Consider the following 20,586-nt stretch of genomic DNA (forward strand, 5'->3'; position numbering starts at 1 on the left):
GCTTGTTATTGGACTGCTTGAATGCACGTATGGTGCAAAATTGATATGTCACAAAACTTTCCAAATTTTCATATATTGTACCTTAGAAATTTTGGGAATTTTTAAGTTAAAAAACGGTTCGTGTCGTCACGTGTCGCCGCAATTTCGAATAGTACATCTTAAAAATCATGCTTAGAGCTGCCTAAAAACGTTTAAATATTTTGCAGAAATTTGCAGTTTTTCAGATTAGAGCTATTTAAAAAAGTCATGTTTTTTCATATATTTTACGTTATTTTTCCATTTTTTACTGAAATAAAATTTATCTTTCCACATTTTTCACACGTTTTGAACAAACTTGATTGGATTTGATCGAAAGATGATCATTTATTTAAATTCAAATTGATTTTCTAACAAAAAACGCAAAAAAATGGGGTTTACTGATTTTCACCGTTTTTAAAATTATTGAAATTACGTAATTTTTGAATACCCCTTTTTAAACACTAAAAACACTATATACCATATCTAGGCAACCTATAACTTCGATTAAACACATAAAAAGAGTTTTGGCCGAACTTTATCTTTTTCCGACCATTGTGGATTGTTTGCCCCGTTTGTCGCGAGCAGTCGCTTCCGCCTTATTCGGACTTCCTGCGAAGGAGAAGGCCTCCGTTTGGGTAAACTTCGGCACTTTCTCATTTGCAGGCTCCGCAGCTGCAGCAGTCAGCAACGCGAGTGCCGCGTGCTCCTGCTTGGCATCGACGCCCTAAGTCGAAGCAAGGCCGTTTTCAGGTCCTTGCTTATGTTCGACTTAGTGGACGCAAAGTCGATGATTTTGCCAAGCTGCTGCTCAGCCACCTCTATTGCGGACCGTCCTTTGGATACTCGGTTGACGGCCCTCAACAACCACGCTCCGTCCATAACCTCCACCGGCTGGCTTGCCGGGAAGTGGACTGGAGCACCCACGCTTGAGCTGCGTACGCAACTCCCAGCGCCTATCTCCTCACTTCTCCTTGTCGGAGATCTCATCAACCCGCTTCTTGCGAAGGGGTTGATCCCACCACTACTTCCACCTGAATTCTGATTGCTTGATTTGTTTGATTTCATGATTAATCCCACGAGTCGCACGGGAAAGAATGTCCACCACGCCAGAGCCCTGCATTAACGCGGTAAGGGACAGCTTACTGTGGGGGGCGAACAGGTACCCCACAGGCTCCGTTAAAGATCGAGCATCTTTTTCACCCCCTCGATCACTCATTCGTCAGCACGGGTCGCTTGACACCTTGAATTGGGGTTAGTAGTCCTATTCTTAGCCGGCGACTACGCGGCTGACTCGCAAGCGGGGGGGGGGGGTGCGTCAGGCCCCAGGACTTTCGTCCCTGCTGCCCTGGTGTGTGTGTGTGTGTGTGTGTGTGTGTGTGTGTGTGTGTGTGTGTGTGTGTGTGTGTGTGTGTGTGTGTGTGTGTGTGTGTGTGTGTGTGTGTGTGTGTGTGTGTGTGTGTGTGTGTGTGTGTGTGTGTGTGTGTGTGCGTGTGTGTGTGTGTGTGTGTGTGTGTGCGTGCGTGTGTGTGTGTGTGTGTGTGTGTGTGTGTGTTTGTGTGTGTGTGTGTGTGTGCGTATGTTACAAAAAAAAGTCACGCACGTTTCTCAGCCGTCTGATATCCGATATGGATTCTCTTAGTTGCAAATGAAAGCTACAACAGCCTAGTAGAACCCTATTGAATTTTATTACGATCTGATATTTGGTTACCGAGATATCTTTCGAAGAGTACTTTGAAGTCATATAGGTTAGCTTTTTGAGAGATTTTTGACATTTAGCATATTGATGAATATCTCAGCCGTCTGTCAACCGATTTGAGTTCTCTTGGCAGCAAACTTTTTGAGATTTTTGAACAAGTGTATCATAATAAATATCTCAGCCGTCTGTCTACCGATTTCGGTTCCCCTGGCACCAAATGAAAGCTTTAACATCCTAGTAGAACCCTATAGAATTTTATTAGGATTGGACATTTGGTTATCGAGATATCTTTCAAAGAGTACTTGGGAGTAATACAGGTTAACCTTTTGAGAGATTTTTGACCAAGTGTATCATAATAAACATCTCAGCCGTCTGTCAACCGATTTGGGTTCTCTTAGCACCAAATGAAGCTACAGTATCCTTGTAAAAGGCCCTGAAATTTTATTTCGATTGGACATTTGGTTACTGAGATATCTTTCAAAGAGTATTTCAATAAATTCCTTTTTTTATTATTATATTCGCTTGTTATCTTGCATGAGCTTTTGACCAGTGTATGGGCAATTATTGTTCAATAAATAATGCTGACCTCATATAAAGTGTATACTAGCAGGTTATTGTTTTCAATAAAATTATAAATAACAAATTACAAATAAACAGGAATTCTATGAAAACTAACAATATGTTAAATGAAAGCTTTGAATTTATATATTGTGGAAAAAATGCAAGAACCGGACAGCCAAAATAACTCGCTAATGCCAAAACTGATTAACTTAGTAGATATATCATCTTTGTCCTTCCTACACCGTAACCATGAATACCAAGTACTTCAGAGCTAATTTATTCGACTGATTAAGAGATATTAGACAAAGTGTATCTCGCTGATTTTCTTATCCATTTGTTAATCGATTCAAGATCTTTTGGCAGTTAACAAAAGATACAATATTCCAGAATATGTATGCTGTTTTTTTTTTTTTAATTTCCCACAAGATTCTAGAAGGTGTCTGGCATTTCTGGTAGTTTAGTCCATGGTCCATGATGCTATTTTGGAAACCAATCCACTAGATGCCAAATCCACAATATTTTCTAGAACTTTTGGTCCATCACACAAGATAAATATGTTAAATACAAATAATACAACAATAGTTTTAATAAGTGTAAGAAGGGTTCTGTTCACCATAGGTGGATTAAATCGGGGTTTTATTTGATGGAAACGAAAATTGGTTGGTCGTTAGTCATAGCTATCCGTTTCTGAAAACATTCTATCCCTGTTGTAAAACCTAATTGATTACAACTTTCTTTTTCTTTTTCTTTACAGGTATGTTGATATAAGAGGAATGTATTTCGATGTTTGGCAAGTGACGGGCCCAGCTATCGTCTTTTCATGTATAGGTACTGTACTTACAGGTATGTTCCGTTTTTATCAACACGGTCCGCGTTTTTCAGTTGACAAAAACGGAATAGTGATAAAAACGGAATGATTTTCTTTGACAAAATATTTTGCAACATTTTTATACAAATTGAATGATTTCCTTTAGAATACATTCCAAAAGTAAAAATATGCAGTTTATAATGAAAATTAATCGTTTTTGATGGCTTTTAGCACATCTTAGTTGCACAGTTCCAATTACAGTTTTCTGACTGTGACGTCGACAAGAGGTTTTCACCACCATCTTAACAGATTCCTATGAAAGTTTCAACTATACTTGATAATTCATGGGCTACAACTCGTAGCGGTGAGTCTACGCCGAATGAAGCATTCGCCTCCACTAGTCTCGGTCCTGGACCAATCGCTCCCAGTCGCCCTGAACGTTTAAAGTCCTTAGGTCCTCCTCAACTGCAAAAAGCCACCGTGTGCGCGGCCTACCACGAAGCTGACGACCCCTACCTGGTTTTCTGCTGAATATGGTTTTAGCTTGTCGTTCCTTCGGCATACGAGCTACGTGCTCAGCCCACCGCAGCATGCCGTGTTTTATTCGCTTCCCTAGGATACATTTAGAATTCACTAGGATACTTTTAGTAAATCTTCAGGAAATTTTCTAAGCAATCACTTGTATTTTCTCCAGAATATTGGATTTTCCAAGAAGTTCCTCCAGAATTCTTGTAGGTTACCTTGTACCATGCCGCTTGTTTATCTTTTAGAATTCGATAGGGGTCGTCCATAAATGACGTAGCATTTTTAGACGATTCTTGACACCCCCTTCCCCTCGTAGCCTATTTTCCCATACCTAAAACATGGCTCCCCCCTCTCTTCTAAAGTGCTACGTCATTTATGGACGGCCCCTAAGAATTTTTAGAGAAAAGAGGTTCTGCCTCTTATGATTTCTTCAGAAATTTTTTCTCGGATCAACCTAGATGTCTCTTTTTAAATTTCTCTTGGAGTTTCTAAGGGGATCCCTTCAAATATTCCACCATTGGAATCTATTAACCATACTTATGCATTATGTTGGGAACAGCTCGCTGACGTTGTGTACGATTTGGGTCTGGAATGGCCCTAATGCACAAGCTGGGCTAAGCAAATCATTTTGGGATTTAACCTAGGATTTAACCTAGTTCATCAATTCATCCAAGAGTTGCTTTGGAGATTCACCAAGATTTTACTTTTGAAAGATAGGAGTTTCTCCGTTTCTTCAAAATTTCCTACGGGAATTCTTCCAAGACTACTTTCTGAAATCATTCCAGGGTTTTTTTTTCGATATTTCCCCAGGAGTTCTTTCTGCGATTCATTCAACAGTTTTTTTTCAACATCTACACCTACTGGAACTTTCAGAAATTTTCCAAATCGATTCTATCCTTCACCTTTGTTTTCCTCATGATTACTAGATGAACCAGCCTTGGGCTGAAAATCTCGTTAATAAAAATAATATTGCAATAATAATTATCCCCGATTTCTTACTGCGTTTTCTGGGAATCTCCCAGAAGTTTAGTCTAGAAATCTTCCAGGAATTCTTACCCAAAATCCCCCAGAAGTTTCTTCAGGGATGATGTTCTGTATAGAAATCTCCGGGGAGTTCTTCCTGTGAATCCTCCAGAAGTTCCTTGTGGGAATCCTTTAAAAATTCCTTCTAGAAATCCGGTATAAATTCTTTCAAGAAACCATCCAAATGTTCCCCGAGGGATACTTTCAGAACTAATGGGATTTCAGCAGGATTTTTTGGGAATCTTTTGTTTCTTCTTGGAATCCTTCAGGAGAAATGGAGAAAACGTTTCCAAGATCCTACATAGACTCCTCCTTCTTTGAGAAACTTATTCCTGAAAGATTCATCTCCTAATTCACCTAAAGGAGCTCCTGAATTATTTCCTGACGATTTCTCAGAAGAAATCCATTAAGGAATCTGGAGGAATACAAGAATCGCTAGTAGGAATTACTGAAGAAAATCAAAATTGCATTTTTGGAGCAAACGAAAGATGAAATCTAGTAATCTCCTGTTAGACTAGTAAATATAGCTGTTTCGATCTGGAAAGTTTGGACAGGGTATGAAGGATGACAAGAGAGATCTCTGGAAGAAGTTTGAGCTCCGTCGGAAAAAATAGCTACCAGGAGAGAAGAATTCAGCACATCGCAAAATTTCAAGAAAACGTGTACAAAATCACGTGAAATTTATTTCACTTAAAAAAGTCTTGTAAATAAGATTGTAGTGTAAAAATTCAGGCAAGGACAGGCAAAAAATGCCCTAAAATGTTTAAGTTTTCGAAGAACACTTGAAGTGACAGGCCAAGTTCCAGTTACAGAAGAAGAATAATAATAATAAGAAGAAGAAAGTAGAAGAAGGATCTTCAGAAGGAAGCTTTAATTGTAAATAAAACGAAAATCGTGTTAAGTACTGTTCCTTTGAATTCCACTAAGAAATTGCATCCTTTGACAGATACGTATTTCGACCTCAACTGTAAGGTCGTCTTCAGTGTCTTGTACTTGACTCGACTGCCAAGCTTTAATTGTTTTAATTTTTCTCATTTTTCAAATAAGAAGTAAAATTATGCTTGAGAGAAAGCATGAATTATCAATATTTATAGCTGATTTTGAAATGTGTTGAAAGCTATTGTGGCGTATACGTCTTCTCTATCATCATTGGTAATTGTTTCAATTTCATTCATCGATGCATTGCCTCAAGATTAATGTTATGCTTTGAATAACTCGTGTACGAGGAAACAAATTTGACAAAAAAAATTAGTGTTGACAAAAACGGAATGAAATGTTGACGAAATCGGATAGTGACAAAAACGGATAGTGATTAAAACGGATAGTGACAAAAACGGAACATACCTGTATTATAATTCTCAGGTAACATTAAAACTACTTTATTTTGGTTTTATGATGTGGTTTCAATAACATCTGGGAGTTGATTTGACTTGAAAATGTAGCTTGCTTCGATGCACTTTAAATCAAGAACTACCTTGGTGAGCTCGTTCCATGTTTTTAGTTTCATTTGCATTCTTTTCCTTTTAAATTAATGATGGATAGTTTTGAGTTTCCCGAACATAATATTTTCCTGCTTTTCTGGTGAATCTTTGACCAGCACCAGTGCACTCGATCTGTGATCCACTGAAAGGCTCATGGCATTTGTTACAAAAATAAAAGCAAAATTTATTAATCCAATGGATTCAACAACATAAAAAAACAATGGATTCAACAACATATCAACATATAATTCAAGAACATATCACGACACAAAGAACCTAATAAATGCACAAATAAGAGACATAACCAATTAACACAGCACAACACTAAACATAAACGTGCCCTGCTATCCAAATGGATAACACCTTCCGATCACAGGATGACGGGGCTTGTTTTATTGGTTTACCTGATGGACAGTCGTCATCTTGGATTTGGCAGTTGGTAGTTCGCCTTTTAGTTGAGAGTCGTTGCTGTTGTTTTCATAGCTTGTTTTTTGTCTAGGAAAACTAATCCTAATCGGGCACCCCAATTTGGGTTTCATCACTAGAGCACTAGTGTCCGTGTTAGGGAAAGGTTTACATCTCTAGTACTTAACAGCAACCCGAAATGGGCTGGAAGACTGGATTCCAATGGCATCCATTCTTCCAGAACCCTATAAATATGCATTAAAATTATGGGAATATTTACAAGTTAAAGGTAAGTTTCCTGTTCCCAAGTAGAGCGCTCAAATAAAATTCCTCCTTTTTCCGTGAGTAATTTTGACATTTATTAAACTGACAGCATTTTAACGAAACGATGCTGTAAGAAGGATGCGGAGAATAGGGCACTGCATACGGCGGTTGCTAGGTTACGATTTGTACATATAGAAATTCCATTCGCTTCCTCAGGAAGTGTGATTGAAATTGAAATATACTTTTTCGCGCGCGTGTGGGAAAAAATATTCAATTTATAACTTTTTGGTGGACTTCTGGGGAAAATCCAGATAGTGAGATTACAACGGAGTTGTTAAGCGTTCCAAGGGAAATGCTGATGAAAGGGGATGCTGGGGGAACTTTTAATGGTATTACAGGTTCCACCGAAAAATCCACCAGGAGTTCGCCGGGGATTCTCATAAAATGTCTCTAAGATTTTCATTAGAAGTTCTGCAAAAAATCCCTCCATGAGTTCCTTCTAATGTTTTTTACACGATTTATTTATTAATTTATTTATTTTTTGATCTTCTAGGAGTTCCTTCAGGGTTTTCTCCAGAGGTGTTTTCTAAGATTCTACCAGTTACCAATAATTTCAACTGGGATTTCTCAAGTATTTTTTATCCGGGATTCACTCAGATATGTATTCGGAAATTCCCGTAGGGGTTTCTTCCGGGATCATTCCAAGAGTTCCTTCTAGGATTTCTACAGGAATTCATTCTTAGACTCGTCCTAGAGTTCCTCCAGTGATTCCTCCAGGAGTTCTTTCTACGGTAGAACTTTTTGGGATTCCTCTTGGTTTTCTCTGGGCGTTTCTTATGTGAATTCTCAAGGAATTTTGGGATTTATCCAGAAATTGTTTATTGGATTTATCTGGGATCCTCCAGCAACTTTTTCCGGGAATCCTGCAGGAACTCCTTCTAGGTCTCCTCTAGGAGTAACTTTATGGGTTCCTCTAATAATGCCTTCTGATATGTCTCCAGAATTTTCTTCTAAGATTACACCAGGAGTGGACTCAGGGACCTCTCCAGCAATTTCATCCGGGATTTTTTAAAGGTTCTTTTCAGAATTCCTTCAGGACTTCCAGTTCAATTAGTCAAGGCTCTTCCAGGAATTCCTTCTAAGATTTGTCCAATAATTCATCCAAGATATCATTCTGGGGTTCCTGCAGGATTTTCTGCTGGAATTCTTGCAGATTACATATTCTGGAAGTTTCTTAAATTTTACTAATGGAAATACTCCAGAAGTGTTTTTTTATTCTTTATAGAAGTATTCCAAGACATGCTTTTGAGTTCCTTATGAAATTCCTCCAACAACTTCTTAAGGAATATCTCCAGCAGGGAATTTCCAAACGAGCGATTTCAGAGATTCTTTCAATAGTTTCTTCCCAGGAAAAAACATTGAAGACATTCCTAAAGAGAGATCTGGAGAAATCTTAAAAGAAACTCGCGAAGGAATCCCTTAAAGAACTTTTAGAATAATTTTATAGGAATCTTCTCGAGGAATCCCGGAAGGAATTTTCAGAGGATTCCAGGAAGGAATCTCTGAAGGAGTCCCGTATGGAGTTACAGGAGTAATCCTAGAAAGAACTCCTGGAAGAACCCCAGATGGAAGTTGTCAAGAAATCCTAAATAAACTTCCTGGAAGAATCACTGAAGAAACTCCCTTTGGTATCCCCGAAAGAACTTCTGGAGCAATCCTGAATTAATTTATAGGGAGATCACCGAAGAAATTCCTCTAGCACTAATTTTCTGAGGGAGTCTATCAGAAATAGGGTTTTGACCGGGTCCCTGTCTTACCAAGACCAATAATAAGCCTCATGGTCAATTCAATACTAAAACACTAGAATCCTTGGACTTCAGATCCGAAGATTGCAGGTTCGTGTCCTGTCACAGTCGCAATATGTGGCGACGGACTCACCCCACCCTCTTGCGGCGGCACGTACTAGTGCCCCGCCCGTAATCCTTGGTAACCTGCTGGAGTTTCCGGACCCATCAGACCTGGTTTGCAAGAGCTCGCGTCGTCCAAAATAGTTAGTTTGACAGCTGGTCTTCGAAGTACTCCCGTTACTGTGCGTTCCAAAGCTTGGCGTACTCTTCCGTCCTTTCCCGGGAACACTTGTTGTACCTACACGGCCCCGCAACCAACGCTTTCTAGCTGAGACGTCGACCTCCATCACGAGATCACCCACTGCAAAGTCCTTCGTCTCCTCGAACCATTTGCACCCTCGTCTAATCACTGCCTGGTAGATATGTATTCTTTATCCACCGTCTCCAGAATTCTTCAGATCGAACATCTACCGGAGCTGTAAGTAGTATCTTGACCACAGAGAAACTTCCCAACAAAAAGTGGTTTGGCGTTAGAGCCTCTTGTTCACGATGATCATTGAACGGCCACAGTTTGTAGATGCAGCTTGGTTTCTGAAAGGGTACGCTGGCGATCCTCAGGCTTCCCTTGTGACCATCCAAGAAGGGATATTTCTTCCGGGAAGGCCTCCTTCTGCGCAATTCTTCATAGAAGTTTCTCAGCTAGTTTCAGTCTAGATTGCGATCGGAAGGTCTATCATTAGAGATTTGTGTCGTCCATAGACCTAGCTATTCGCTATATGTGCAACTCCCGATTGTTGATCTATTACACTTGTACACGTGAAGAGAAGACTTTTAGCCTGCTGGGCTTCTATATGGTACCCATTGAACATTCTTTGATCACCCACTGAACATGCTGATAGATCCGGAGGCCTTTATTTCCTGGGAAATCTGAAACGTTAATAGATTTCAATACGCACATCATGTTATAATGCGAGTCCGTATGAGTACAGTCTGCATTAGGAATCCTCCAATTGATCATCAGTTAGATCTGAAAGCGTGGCTTTCTAAAACAAGACCTGTATACTCAATCATGTTCTACGAGTCAGTATGGGTACATTCTGCATTTGGAAACCTTCGATTGATGTTCAGCACCTTTGGTAGATCTAAGGCGTTGTCTTTAAGGAGGTCTTGGGAGATCTGAATCGTTCATAGACCTCAACAGTAAGCACCCAATGCGATGATTTTCGAGTCAGTAATGGTATGTATATATTGGATTCAGAAGACCTATAGTTGTTCAATTATCCCTGTGGGTCTGAAGGCTTTCTTATGTAGGCGTTTTTGGGTGATCTGAAACTTCTGTTGTTGACCTGGGAGCTTCAAGGAGGTTGCAAAGGGGTTTTGAGGCGCTGCGGTGGATTTCAGAGGGTTTCATGAGGCACCAGCAGAGCTTGAGTGGAAACCACGTATCACCACAGAGAATTTCAAGGTGTTTTGATTTTTTTACTTGTATTAACGAGATTTTTAGCCCTAGGCTAGTTCATCTCGGGACACACGTTTTACTTCCCTTCCGAAGGAACAACTCACATCTTTTTGTGAGTTTGGCGATAGTGAGATTCGATCCCAGGTCCTCGGCGTGATAGTCACGAGCTTTAACCATCACACCAGGTCGGCTTCTACGTTTACATGCTTTTCAAGCCGTTTTGAAGTTCAGGAGCTTTCAGTAGGGTTCAAGGGAAGCCTATGGGGGTTTCAGGGAAGTTTTCAGGCGTTTCAGTGCATTTCAGGGCATTTAAAGAGGCGTCAGTGGAGCTTAACCGAAGTCTTCGGGGGTCTCAGCGGGTTTTCTGATGGGTTTCAAGGCGGGCCTACCTCATTTGACATAACGCCATTTGGCATAATGCCATTTGGCATAATGCCATTTGGTATAAAGGCCAATTGGCGTAACGGCTATTTGGCATAATGACCATTTGGCATAACAATGAATATGCACATTCTTATTAACCCTCGAGCAGTCGCGTCTTTGACTACCTGCAGCGACGCCGCGCTCACGCTGTGTACCACAAGCGTGCATTTTTCATGGTGCGTGTACTCAGTACACGACGCGACCGCTCCCGGGTTAAGAAGGCTGTTCTTCATATTACGCCAAACGGCATTATGCCAAATGGTCCGCGTTAAGTCAGAGTGGACAACGCGATTTTTTGGGCAGGTAAAGATAAGCGAAGAAATTGGACAACTCTGAACTCTTCGACGTTATTTTGATGCAGATGTTTAACTAGATAAAAGAATGACTGTATTTCAGAAATACATGTGATCGATTTGATATCTCAAGTGCTTGCAAGATTTTTTTTTTCTAAAATCATTTAAAAAACAGATGGTCTTAAACTTAACGCCGACCAAACGGCGTTATGCCAAATGGGGTAGAGCCTTCAAGGCGTTTAGAGAGGTTCAATGGGTGTCAGGAGGGTAGCTGGTGATTTCAATTGGTTTGCAATTTCATGGCGGTTTAGAAGAGGTTCATGAGGTTTCTGAGGAGTTACAGGGAGAAATTGATAAAACATATAAGTATGAGCCTAGCCTAATTAGTGATACAGTGAGGCCATAAACACTGGCTGAACGTGTATGAACTTTGTTCATAGTTATTCAAATGATGTGAAGTTATGCTTATAGACCCATATCCTAAACTACTCAAGTAAGTTTTTGGATAGGGTAAACGATGATGGTTGGACCAATTTTGCGTATTTTACTACGTAATCAAAATTTAAGCCGAATTTAATATATGCAAGTAAGTTTTTTGCATTCCAAACTTGGGATTGATGGAAAGCTCTACTCATCTAGTTTTCAAAAAGTGCGACAAAACATTGATTTACTTAAATAATAATTATATTATTAGTATTAATTGAGCAAAGAAAACTGATCTTGGTTGGACCAACACTGATTATGGTTGGACCAATAATTTGATCCCGGTTGGACCAACTGACAAAAACAGTGAATTCTGATATCTCAGTCGATATATACTTTTTCAATTATAATTTCAAATGATTATTAGTTTTTTAATACCTTAATAAATAAAAAATAACACAAATATCAGACTATCTAACATGTTTTAGAAGCGCACGTGTGCTTTTCTTCTGCCGGTCGAGTATGGGATATTGTGCGAAAGAGAGTAAGACTCCTGAGGGCACAATGCACACATCTGGTAGCGATACTAGGTATACCAGCTGTGGGTACAACCAAGCGATTGAAATTTTGCGTTTCTTGACGAGAAATTGAAGAGATTTCATCCCCTCCTAATCTCTTCACCAATCGCTTGGTGTCGCTTACATGCCAACAGATGCCAACCGATTGTGATCTTCAAGAAACATCAAAACCCCCAAATACACACCGCTCAGTTCCAGCCACGGCGGCCATTACCGCTCACGGACAAGTGGATGCAGTCATATGGATGAAAACAAGATGGTTTCGTATATATTCGATTTGTTTATTTTTGCAATATGTAGTTTAGAAGGTTGTGCAAACGCATCCTACCTCACATATAAAACACGTAGTATTCTGCTCAGCTTGTAACTCTGCTCTACAAAATGCACTGTAGCATAGAAGTTTTTGTCTTTACCCTGCTGTAGGGGTCGCATTCCATTATCTTCATCGCAGCTGTGTAAGGCATGGCAAACGGGTTCCAGTTACATATGGATCAGCAACTCGGTTTATCTTATTGACTACACGATCCTCAGGCTGAAGCAGCTGGGCAGGCTCTAGGCACCTGCTTCTCCTCGGTCTTTTTCGGGCCAATAACGACTTGATACCCCAAGAAACGCAGCTGATCCTGCCACTCGATAAACTCATAACACCAATATCCGTGCATGCAATACGAACTTTTATAATTACGGTTTCAAGTAGACGCGTTGAATCGGTTGAACCTCAGTTGACAGCGCGCGGAAAATACTGTAAATAAACTAAATCGGTCATAGCAACCAACATGGTAACGGTTAAGTCCAACCTGGCCTAACCAAAATTCCACGTTGGACCAACCATGATCAAAACCAAACTGAGCAATTTCGCTAATTAATGAGATTTTCAATGGAAAATAGTAAATTTTTATTACACCAATGTGAAGATTACATATTTTCGCAACAGTATAGCACAAAAAGTTTATGAATTTAAAAGAGAATTAATCTTTTGGGATTATTTAAAAATAGGTTATTTGGAATTCACAATTGTGCTAAGATTGAGTCTTTTGAAAATCGTCAAATATTTAAAACATTTGCCAACAAATTAAGGACAGTCTGTGCAATTTCATTAGAGGAGGGATTACTCTTTGACAGTATCGAGTTGTCAGGTTGTTTTACCTTAAAAATATAATCGGATTCGACTTTTTTTCAAAATGGTCCAACCATGATCAGTTTTTGGACTGGTCCAACCATCATCATTTACCCTACCCTTAGAAATCCTCGCGCTCCTACTTAAACTCGCATTGAACGCTCTTTAACATCCCTTCCCGACCTTTTCTAGTAATCCCTTCATAAATCTTATTTTAGGTTCCCCAGCTGCTCCGAATACAATGACATTCCATTTAGGCTATGAAGCTACCTAAAAAAAAATCCTTAATATAGGTTCCAATATTGAAATTATATGTGAACAGAAATAAAAAGAAATATGCCTGACATTAACTAGTGGAGAATACACGAAGAGTTACCCGATAAAGTCACAAGAAGACAGGACAAGAGAAGGGTGGGTGAATAGAAGTACAAAGATAACAGGTAGAAAAAGAAGATTAGATATTGAATAATTAAAAAAAAAATCACATATAAGATAGTGTAGTAGGCGAATAAGGAGTGTATCGGAAATTAACTATATATGTTCAAAACATCCTAATAAATAATTTATTCGAGTTATAAATAATTTTATTTTTGGAGGTACAATATAAATCCTCAGAAAAAGGAATGGCACTTTTGCTTTTGTAAAAATAATTATTTAACATGGACATTGATCTTAAAGTTTAAACGCATGATCTTGAAATTTTGGACACCTCTTAAAAATTTGAAATTGCGGAAAAAAATGGAAACAATTTTGATTTTTTTAAATATTTTAGCGCAAATATATTCTTTCCCAGATTGCTCATAATATAGGTAAAAAAATATTTTCAAGAAAAAATTCGACTCCATTTTAGCGCAATTCTTAAAAATGAAAAAGGTCATTTTTCAGGGACCCCATTTTTTGACGCTCATTCAAAGCACGATTACGCAAATAAAAAATACATCAAGTTGATAATTCGATTTTTTTTTAAATTGGAAATGTTTTTAAACTTAACGACTCTGATTGTACCTAAGGATCGCCTCTAGGATTTTGTCTTAACCAGAGGATCGCCTCTAGTTTACACCTAAGGATCGCCTCTAGGATTTTCATAACCAGAGGATCGCCTCTAGGTTACACCTAAGGATCGCTTCTAGGTTACACCTAAGGATCGCCTCTAGGATTTTGTCATAACCAGAGGATCGCCTCTAGGTTACGCCTGAGGATCGCCTCCAGGTGGTTCAACATTCTATCATTCTAATTCCAGGCTCTGCCATAATCTAATTGATCGCCTTAGTTTCTTAGACTTCTCCTTGCAACCCGAGGATCACTAACGGATACCAACCATATAGGTATTTAAAGGTTATATCAATATTTTTTTCTATCTCCAATATCAAATTTACTTGATTTATGAATCTGACTACTATCCTTCTTGAAATGTTCGTTACAGTCGACCCCAAGAATCACCTGTCTCACAATAACTGAGGGCCATTACGATGTTATCCGATCGTTAATGAGAGCCATCCTGGTTCTATATTAGATATTCGTAAATATATAGAAATAAGTATACTGCACCTGTACATCCCTTAGCACATCCTCCACATCCACATCTACATCCTCTGTTATGTGTTATCAGTGGCACATAGCGTGCGTATTTTTTTATTATATGAACACTGTCACAGATGCTAATCAAGAACTTTGTCTTTAAAAAAAAATATCTTTTTCATTCATCATAGAAGAACACTGGCCGGGAATTAGATATCACGCACCTGAAGGTTTTAAAAACCGTAATCGTAGCTCTATACTGAAAATAACTGTATTTCATTTTCATAAGTTCCAAATCCTGAACTCCATGTCTCATGTATATTTGGATATTCACTATTTCCTACAAAACTAATTTAATTTTTATTATTCTAAATAGGTATTTCAACATTCATCATACAGATGAATTCAATTGATAAATTTCAAATTGTTCATAGTGTAATTCCTGATGAATATAATATCATGTTAGATCTTTCTGGCCTACGTTGCCTTTTTAATATATTCCTTGATGCAAACATTATTATTTAGTTTTTTTTTTGTAGTAATGTGATTCTCAGTCTAAAGCTAATTCATATTGAAACCCTCGGTTAGGAATGACATTCGATCGCATGTCTTCAGCGAGAACACACCAGGTCTGCTCTACAATTTCAATATGTAACTGTGTCCATGTTTTCCTCACTGCATTGATCTTTAACCATTATTGTCTATCCGGTAGGAATCGAGACTGACATTAATTGCATTTTTTCTCGGTCCACGAATGTCGCAACTTTTCCGCGATTAGTGCGCTGTGTTCTTGATTACAAGGAGATAGATGCACATTACTTCCAAAAAGATTCAAAATACGTCGTGAGTTGGGTCGGGTCGCGACTCAGTTGTGCGACGTCCGGTTTGGTGGCGGTGCGACAATATTTCCAATAAAGCAGATCGATTGACCAACCGCCAAATAGGAAATTAACCTCAAGCTCGTGTACTGACACCACAGTCTTTCGTTCTCTACAAATTGCATGAGTGCAGTTCATTCTTATCTCTGTCTCAATTTTAACCGAAACCTAATTCTTATACAGAATGAAATGTTTTGCAATATAATATCAGATTGAAAATCCACTCTGCCAGTTAGACATTTCCCAAAGACAATAATTTAGTTTGTGATTGGTAACACTATCACATTGGTTTCTTGTGTGAGTGTAGCTGATCTGACGATACTGGAGTGGAAACTTTGGGCGGTCAATCAAGCTCAAACTACAAATACTAAAATTAATGTTTCTCTACCAAAGAACATTTTCAATTAATTTTTTTTGCATTCTATACTCAGCAATTCTTTTGCATATTTGTCATGCTTCCTTAATACAAAACAAGCTAATATAATTTAGCGTTCTACATAAGTAGATTGTTTTCATCAAGAAAACCCCATAAGGTACGCATAATAATCGGTTTCATAAATCAAAGTATAATGGGTAGTCTGAAACTACGTGGAAGATTTTGTAAAGTGTGAATGAACTAGGATAGTTATCTTACTGATTTTTTTTCTTCTGTAATGCCTCATCACGGACGAAAAATAAAAGATTTCAATGACTTACCGTCTGAATATGGAGATGATATAAACGTTATCCCTTTGGCTATTTCAAGTACCGTCATCTGATCATTGCATATTGATATGATCGTATTCAGTCGATCTTTAGCTGAAGATCATTGAATGGTCTATCCGGCCCTACTTTCATGTTCGTTCAGCAAACTTCTTCAGAATGTTCCGTCGTACAATACTTCTTTGGTGTCCAGGCTGTTCAATCCGAGCTCGTATTCTTGTTTTCTCTCCTCCTGTTACGCATTTTACTCCTCGTCGCCAAATGTAGAGATGTGTCTACACTGGTTGGTGATTTGAATAACAATGATTATTTATTTAGGAGCAACGTCATACTCAGAATAACAGATTGCTACGATCCTACAATACGAACATTCAAAAACGTAAAAATACCTTCCTTATCATACATAAGTAATGTTGTCCAGCTTAGTCAAAGAAGTAGATAATCGGTTTTCGTCGAGTCCAGACGCATTGACCTCAACAAAGTATCTTAAGTTATTGATCACGCGTTAGCTTCGGAACTATAAGCACAATTAAGTGTTGCAATTCGGGCCGGGAGTTAGTACGGACTTGACAATATCAATGCTATTCCACAAATTTGCAAAAAAGAGAATTAGAGCTTTTGAAAAGAAGAAAACTACTTGAAAACTTGTTATTCATTCGTACGCGTAACGTTACTAAAATTTTCATTTACAATGCGAAAAAACGAAGTACAATTTCCCATCCACTTAGTTTCCTGATAAATTCTTGTTTCCCGCCGTATGTTAGTTATTTACCTTTGCACGCTTAGAATTCAGGTTCCACGGAGAGTATTTTACATTTGTTTACTTACTATGTCGATGATACTTCCCCCATAGATTGTGTTTGTTAACTTCTGGTTGTCTTTCGAAGATCTTCCATATGTGAATCTGAAAAAGCTTGTGCTCATGCACCGTTCATGTTCCGCAAGGATGCGAACCATGCAACATTTTATAGAGAAAAACAAAGAAGGAAAAATTGATTAGTAATTATAATGTGTATATTGTGTAATAGCAGTAGTGAATAATAGCAGTAGCTGTTTTAGTATTGGTGTGTATGTTATTCAAAAAGGAAAAAATGTCACGAATGTCAAACATAATTTAATGTATTTCAAGAATAATATTAATAATATTTATAAGACAAGAATAATATTAATAGACAAGACAAGACAAGAATAATATTAATAATATAATATAAGACAGAAAACGGATAATACAATAAAATAGTAAACGCTAACAATAAAAAGCTACAAATAATAATAAGAACTATCATCTCTTTTACACTTCTTTTATCTCTTATTTTTTTCTATATAAACTAAAAGCTAAAACCTCTTACGTTGGAAATAATTGCTAGAAGCTGAAAAGTATAAGATAAAAAACCGAAAAGCTTGAAATAAGCAGACAGATTCTATAAGACAAAAACTAAAACTTGCTAGATAATAACATCTATAAGATAGAAACCTGAAGACAGAAGTCAGAAGAAACTACACAGAAGCTAAAAACCAGGAGCTAGAATATTGAAGCTAGAAGATTTTAACTAGATATTGAAAGATAGATGCTAAAATATAAAAGAATAAGAATAAGAAGAATCTAGGAGCTGGAAGTTGAATTACAAGGTGAATATAGAAGTTGAAATATAGATGATAGAAGCTTGACAATGGAAGTTAAAAGACTGAAGATAGAAGCTATAACACATAAGCTCAAACACAGTAGCATTCTCCCTGTTTCAACGTTGTGCGTCTGTCTGCCTGTTTCTTATCAGTCACCATATTTACCCATGTTCACGTAGTTGTCTCCCCTCCCAACAATCACGCCGGGTATCTCTCAAACACATGCAAAACAGAGCACACAATTCAGTAGGCATCAGTCATCCATCCTCCAGGCCAGCAAGCCACTCTCACTCAGTTATTCAGTGAGTGTGTGTGGTGCACGCTCGCGAAGGAATGAATAATATCGCCCCCCTCCGTTATCGATTGGTCTAAAAATAGTTACACACAAATTCCGGAGCGGGGCGCTGATGCCTCTTTTGGTCTCCACCGTACCACCCCCTGACCTTGCCTTCCAGTGATGTGGTGCGATGGCGCTGCTGGTATCGGAAAGTTTTGTCTACTAACTAGCTGGCTACCCCTTGCTAACTTTGTGCTTGTGGACCGTCGTGTGGAAAACAGTCAGTGGAGTGAAGCCTGGAACACATAGCGTCCGTTCCGTCGAGGTTTGCGTTTTTTTTGACAGTTTTCCCATAGGAAATGTGTCAAACTACTGTCACGCACACGCAAACGTATGCATTGTGTGGGGCACTTGACAATTGTTTGTACGCGGGCGATCGAACGACCGACGACAAGCCGTGACGGGAGGGATTAGTTTGCTAGTTGCAGCAGCTCCCCGTACATAAATGGTCGAATAACAAGTCCCGAGAAAGATTAACAACTAAAGCAGACAGTTGTATGGGGATTAATTTTTTGAATGTATTAACTTGTTGAACTTCTGTGATATATTCACACAAACTTAACGCCAATGTCATAAAAATTAAAAATAAAATTAAAGAAATAAACATGTAAATTTTGAGAAGCTCTTAAAGCTTGTTCTAGAAGCTCTGAAAGGTTTCTTCTAGAAACTCTGAAAGGCTTCCTCGAGAAGCTCTGCAAGGCTTCCTCGAGAAGCTCTGCAAGGCTTCCTCGAGAAGCTCTGCAAGGCTTCCTCGAGAAGCTCTGCAAGGCTTCCTCGAGAAGCTCTGCAAGGCTTCCTCGAGAAGCTCTGCAAGGCTTCCTCGAGAAGCTCTGCAAGGCTTCCTCGAGAAGCTCTGCAAGGCTTCCTCGAGAAGCTCTGCAAGGCTTCCTCGAGAAGCTCTGCAAGGCTTCCTCGAGAAGCTCTGCAAGGCTTCCTCGAGAAGCTCTGCAAGGCTTCCTCGAAAAGCTCTGCAAGGCTTCCTCGAGAAGCTCTGCAAGGCTTCCTCGAGAAGCTCTGCAAGGCTTCCTCGAGAAGCTCTGCAAGGCTTCCTCGAGAAGCTCTGCAAGGCTTCCTCGAGAAGCTCTGCAAGGCTTCCTCGAGAAGCTCTGCAAGGCTTCCTCGAGAAGCTCTGCAAGGCTTCCTCGAGAAGCTCTGCAAAGCTTCCTCGAAAAGCTCTGCAAGGCTTCCTCGAAAAGCTCTGCAAGGCTTCCTCGAGAAGCTCTGCAAGGCTTCCTCGAGAAGCTCTGCAAGGCTTCCTCGAGAAGCTCTGCAAGGCTTCCTCGAGAAGCTCTGCAAGGCTTCCTCGAGAAGCTCTGCAAGGCTTCCTCGAGAAGCTCAGCAAGGCTTCCTCGAGAAGCTCTGCAAGGCTTCCTCGAGAAGCTCTGCAAGGCTTCCTCGAGAAGCTCTGCAAGGCTTCCTCGAGAAGCTCTGCAAGGCTTCCTCGAGAAGCTCTGCAAGGCTTCCTCGAGAAGCTCTGCAAAGCTTCCTCGAAAAGCTCTGCAAGGCTTCCTCGAGATGCTCTGCAAGGCTTCCTCGAGAAGCTCGTCAAGGCTTCCTCAAGAAGCTGTTCAAGGCTTCCTCGAGAAGCTCTGAAAAGCTTCCTCGAGAAGGTCTACAAGGCGTTCTCAAAAAGCTCTGCAAGGCTTCCTCGAGAAGCTCTGCAAGGCTTCCTCGAGAAGCTCTGCAAGGCTTCCTCGAGAAGCTCTGCAAGGCTTCCTCGAGAAGCTCTGCAAGGCTTCCTCGAGAAGCTCTGCAGGGCTTCCTCGAAAAGCTCTGCAAGGCTTCCTCGAGAAGCTCTGCAAGGCTTCCTCGAGAAGCTCTGCAAGGCTTCCTCGAGAAGCTCTGCAAGGCTTCCTCGAGAAGCTCTGCAAGGCTTCCTCGAGAAGCTCTGCAAGGCTTCCTCGAGAAGCTCTGCAAGGCTTCCTCGAGAAGCTCTGCAAGGCTTCCTCGAGAAGCTCTGCAAAGCTTCCTCGAAAAGCTCTGCAAGGCTTCCTCGAAAAGCTCTGCAAGGCTTCCTCGAGAAGCTCTGCAAGGCTTCCTCGAGAAGCTCTGCAAGGCTTCCTCGAGAAGCTCTGCAAGGCTTCCTCGAGAAGCTCTGCAAGGCTTCCTCGAGAAGCTCTGCAAGGCTTCCTCGAAAAGCTCTGCAAGGCTTCCTCGAGAAGCTCTGCAAGGCTTCCTCGAGAAGCTCTGCAAGGCTTCCTCGAGAAGCTCTGCAAGGCTTCCTCGAGAAGCTCTGCAAGGCTTCCTCGAGAAGCTCTGCAAGGCTTCCTCGAGAAGCTCTGCAAGGCTTCCTCGAGAAGCTCTGCAAAGCTTCCTCGAAAAGCTCTGCAAGGCTTCCTCGAAAAGCTCTGCAAGGCTTCCTCGAGAAGCTCTGCAAGGCTTCCTCGAGAAGCTCTGCAAGGCTTCCTCGAGAAGCTCTGCAAGGCTTCCTCGAGAAGCTCTGCAAGGCTTCCTCGAGAAGCTCAGCAAGGCTTCCTCGAGAAGCTCTGCAAGGCTTCCTCGAGAAGCTCTGCAAGGCTTCCTCGAGAAGCTCTGCAAGGCTTCCTCGAGAAGCTCTGCAAGGCTTCCTCGAGAAGCTCTGCAAGGCTTCCTCGAGAAGCTCTGCAA

The 20,586-nt window shown here is 40.1% G+C and overlaps 1 protein-coding gene across 6 annotated transcripts in view; it reads left to right on the forward strand.

Annotated features, from left to right (window-relative positions):
• Nucleotides 1-20,586, forward strand: part of LOC109409427 (histone deacetylase 4) — a 276,927-nt gene that overhangs the window by 184,341 nt on the left and 72,000 nt on the right. For 5 of the 6 annotated variants that reach the window (XM_062845123.1, XM_062845128.1, XM_062845125.1 and 2 more), the window contains exon 1: nt 3,034-3,103. The exons of the other annotated variant lie outside the window; for it this stretch is intronic. In XM_062845123.1, the coding sequence (XP_062701107.1) occupies nt 3,049-3,103 (55 nt within the window). In that variant the 5' untranslated portion in view covers nt 3,034-3,048. Of the gene's footprint in view, nt 1-3,033; nt 3,104-20,586 lie in introns of those variants that run through there. 6 annotated transcript variants of the gene reach the window in all.

The sequence above is a fragment of the Aedes albopictus genome, chromosome 1 (assembly GCF_035046485.1).
Source record: "Aedes albopictus strain Foshan chromosome 1, AalbF5, whole genome shotgun sequence".
Taxonomy (NCBI): Eukaryota; Metazoa; Arthropoda; class Insecta; order Diptera; family Culicidae; genus Aedes; species Aedes albopictus.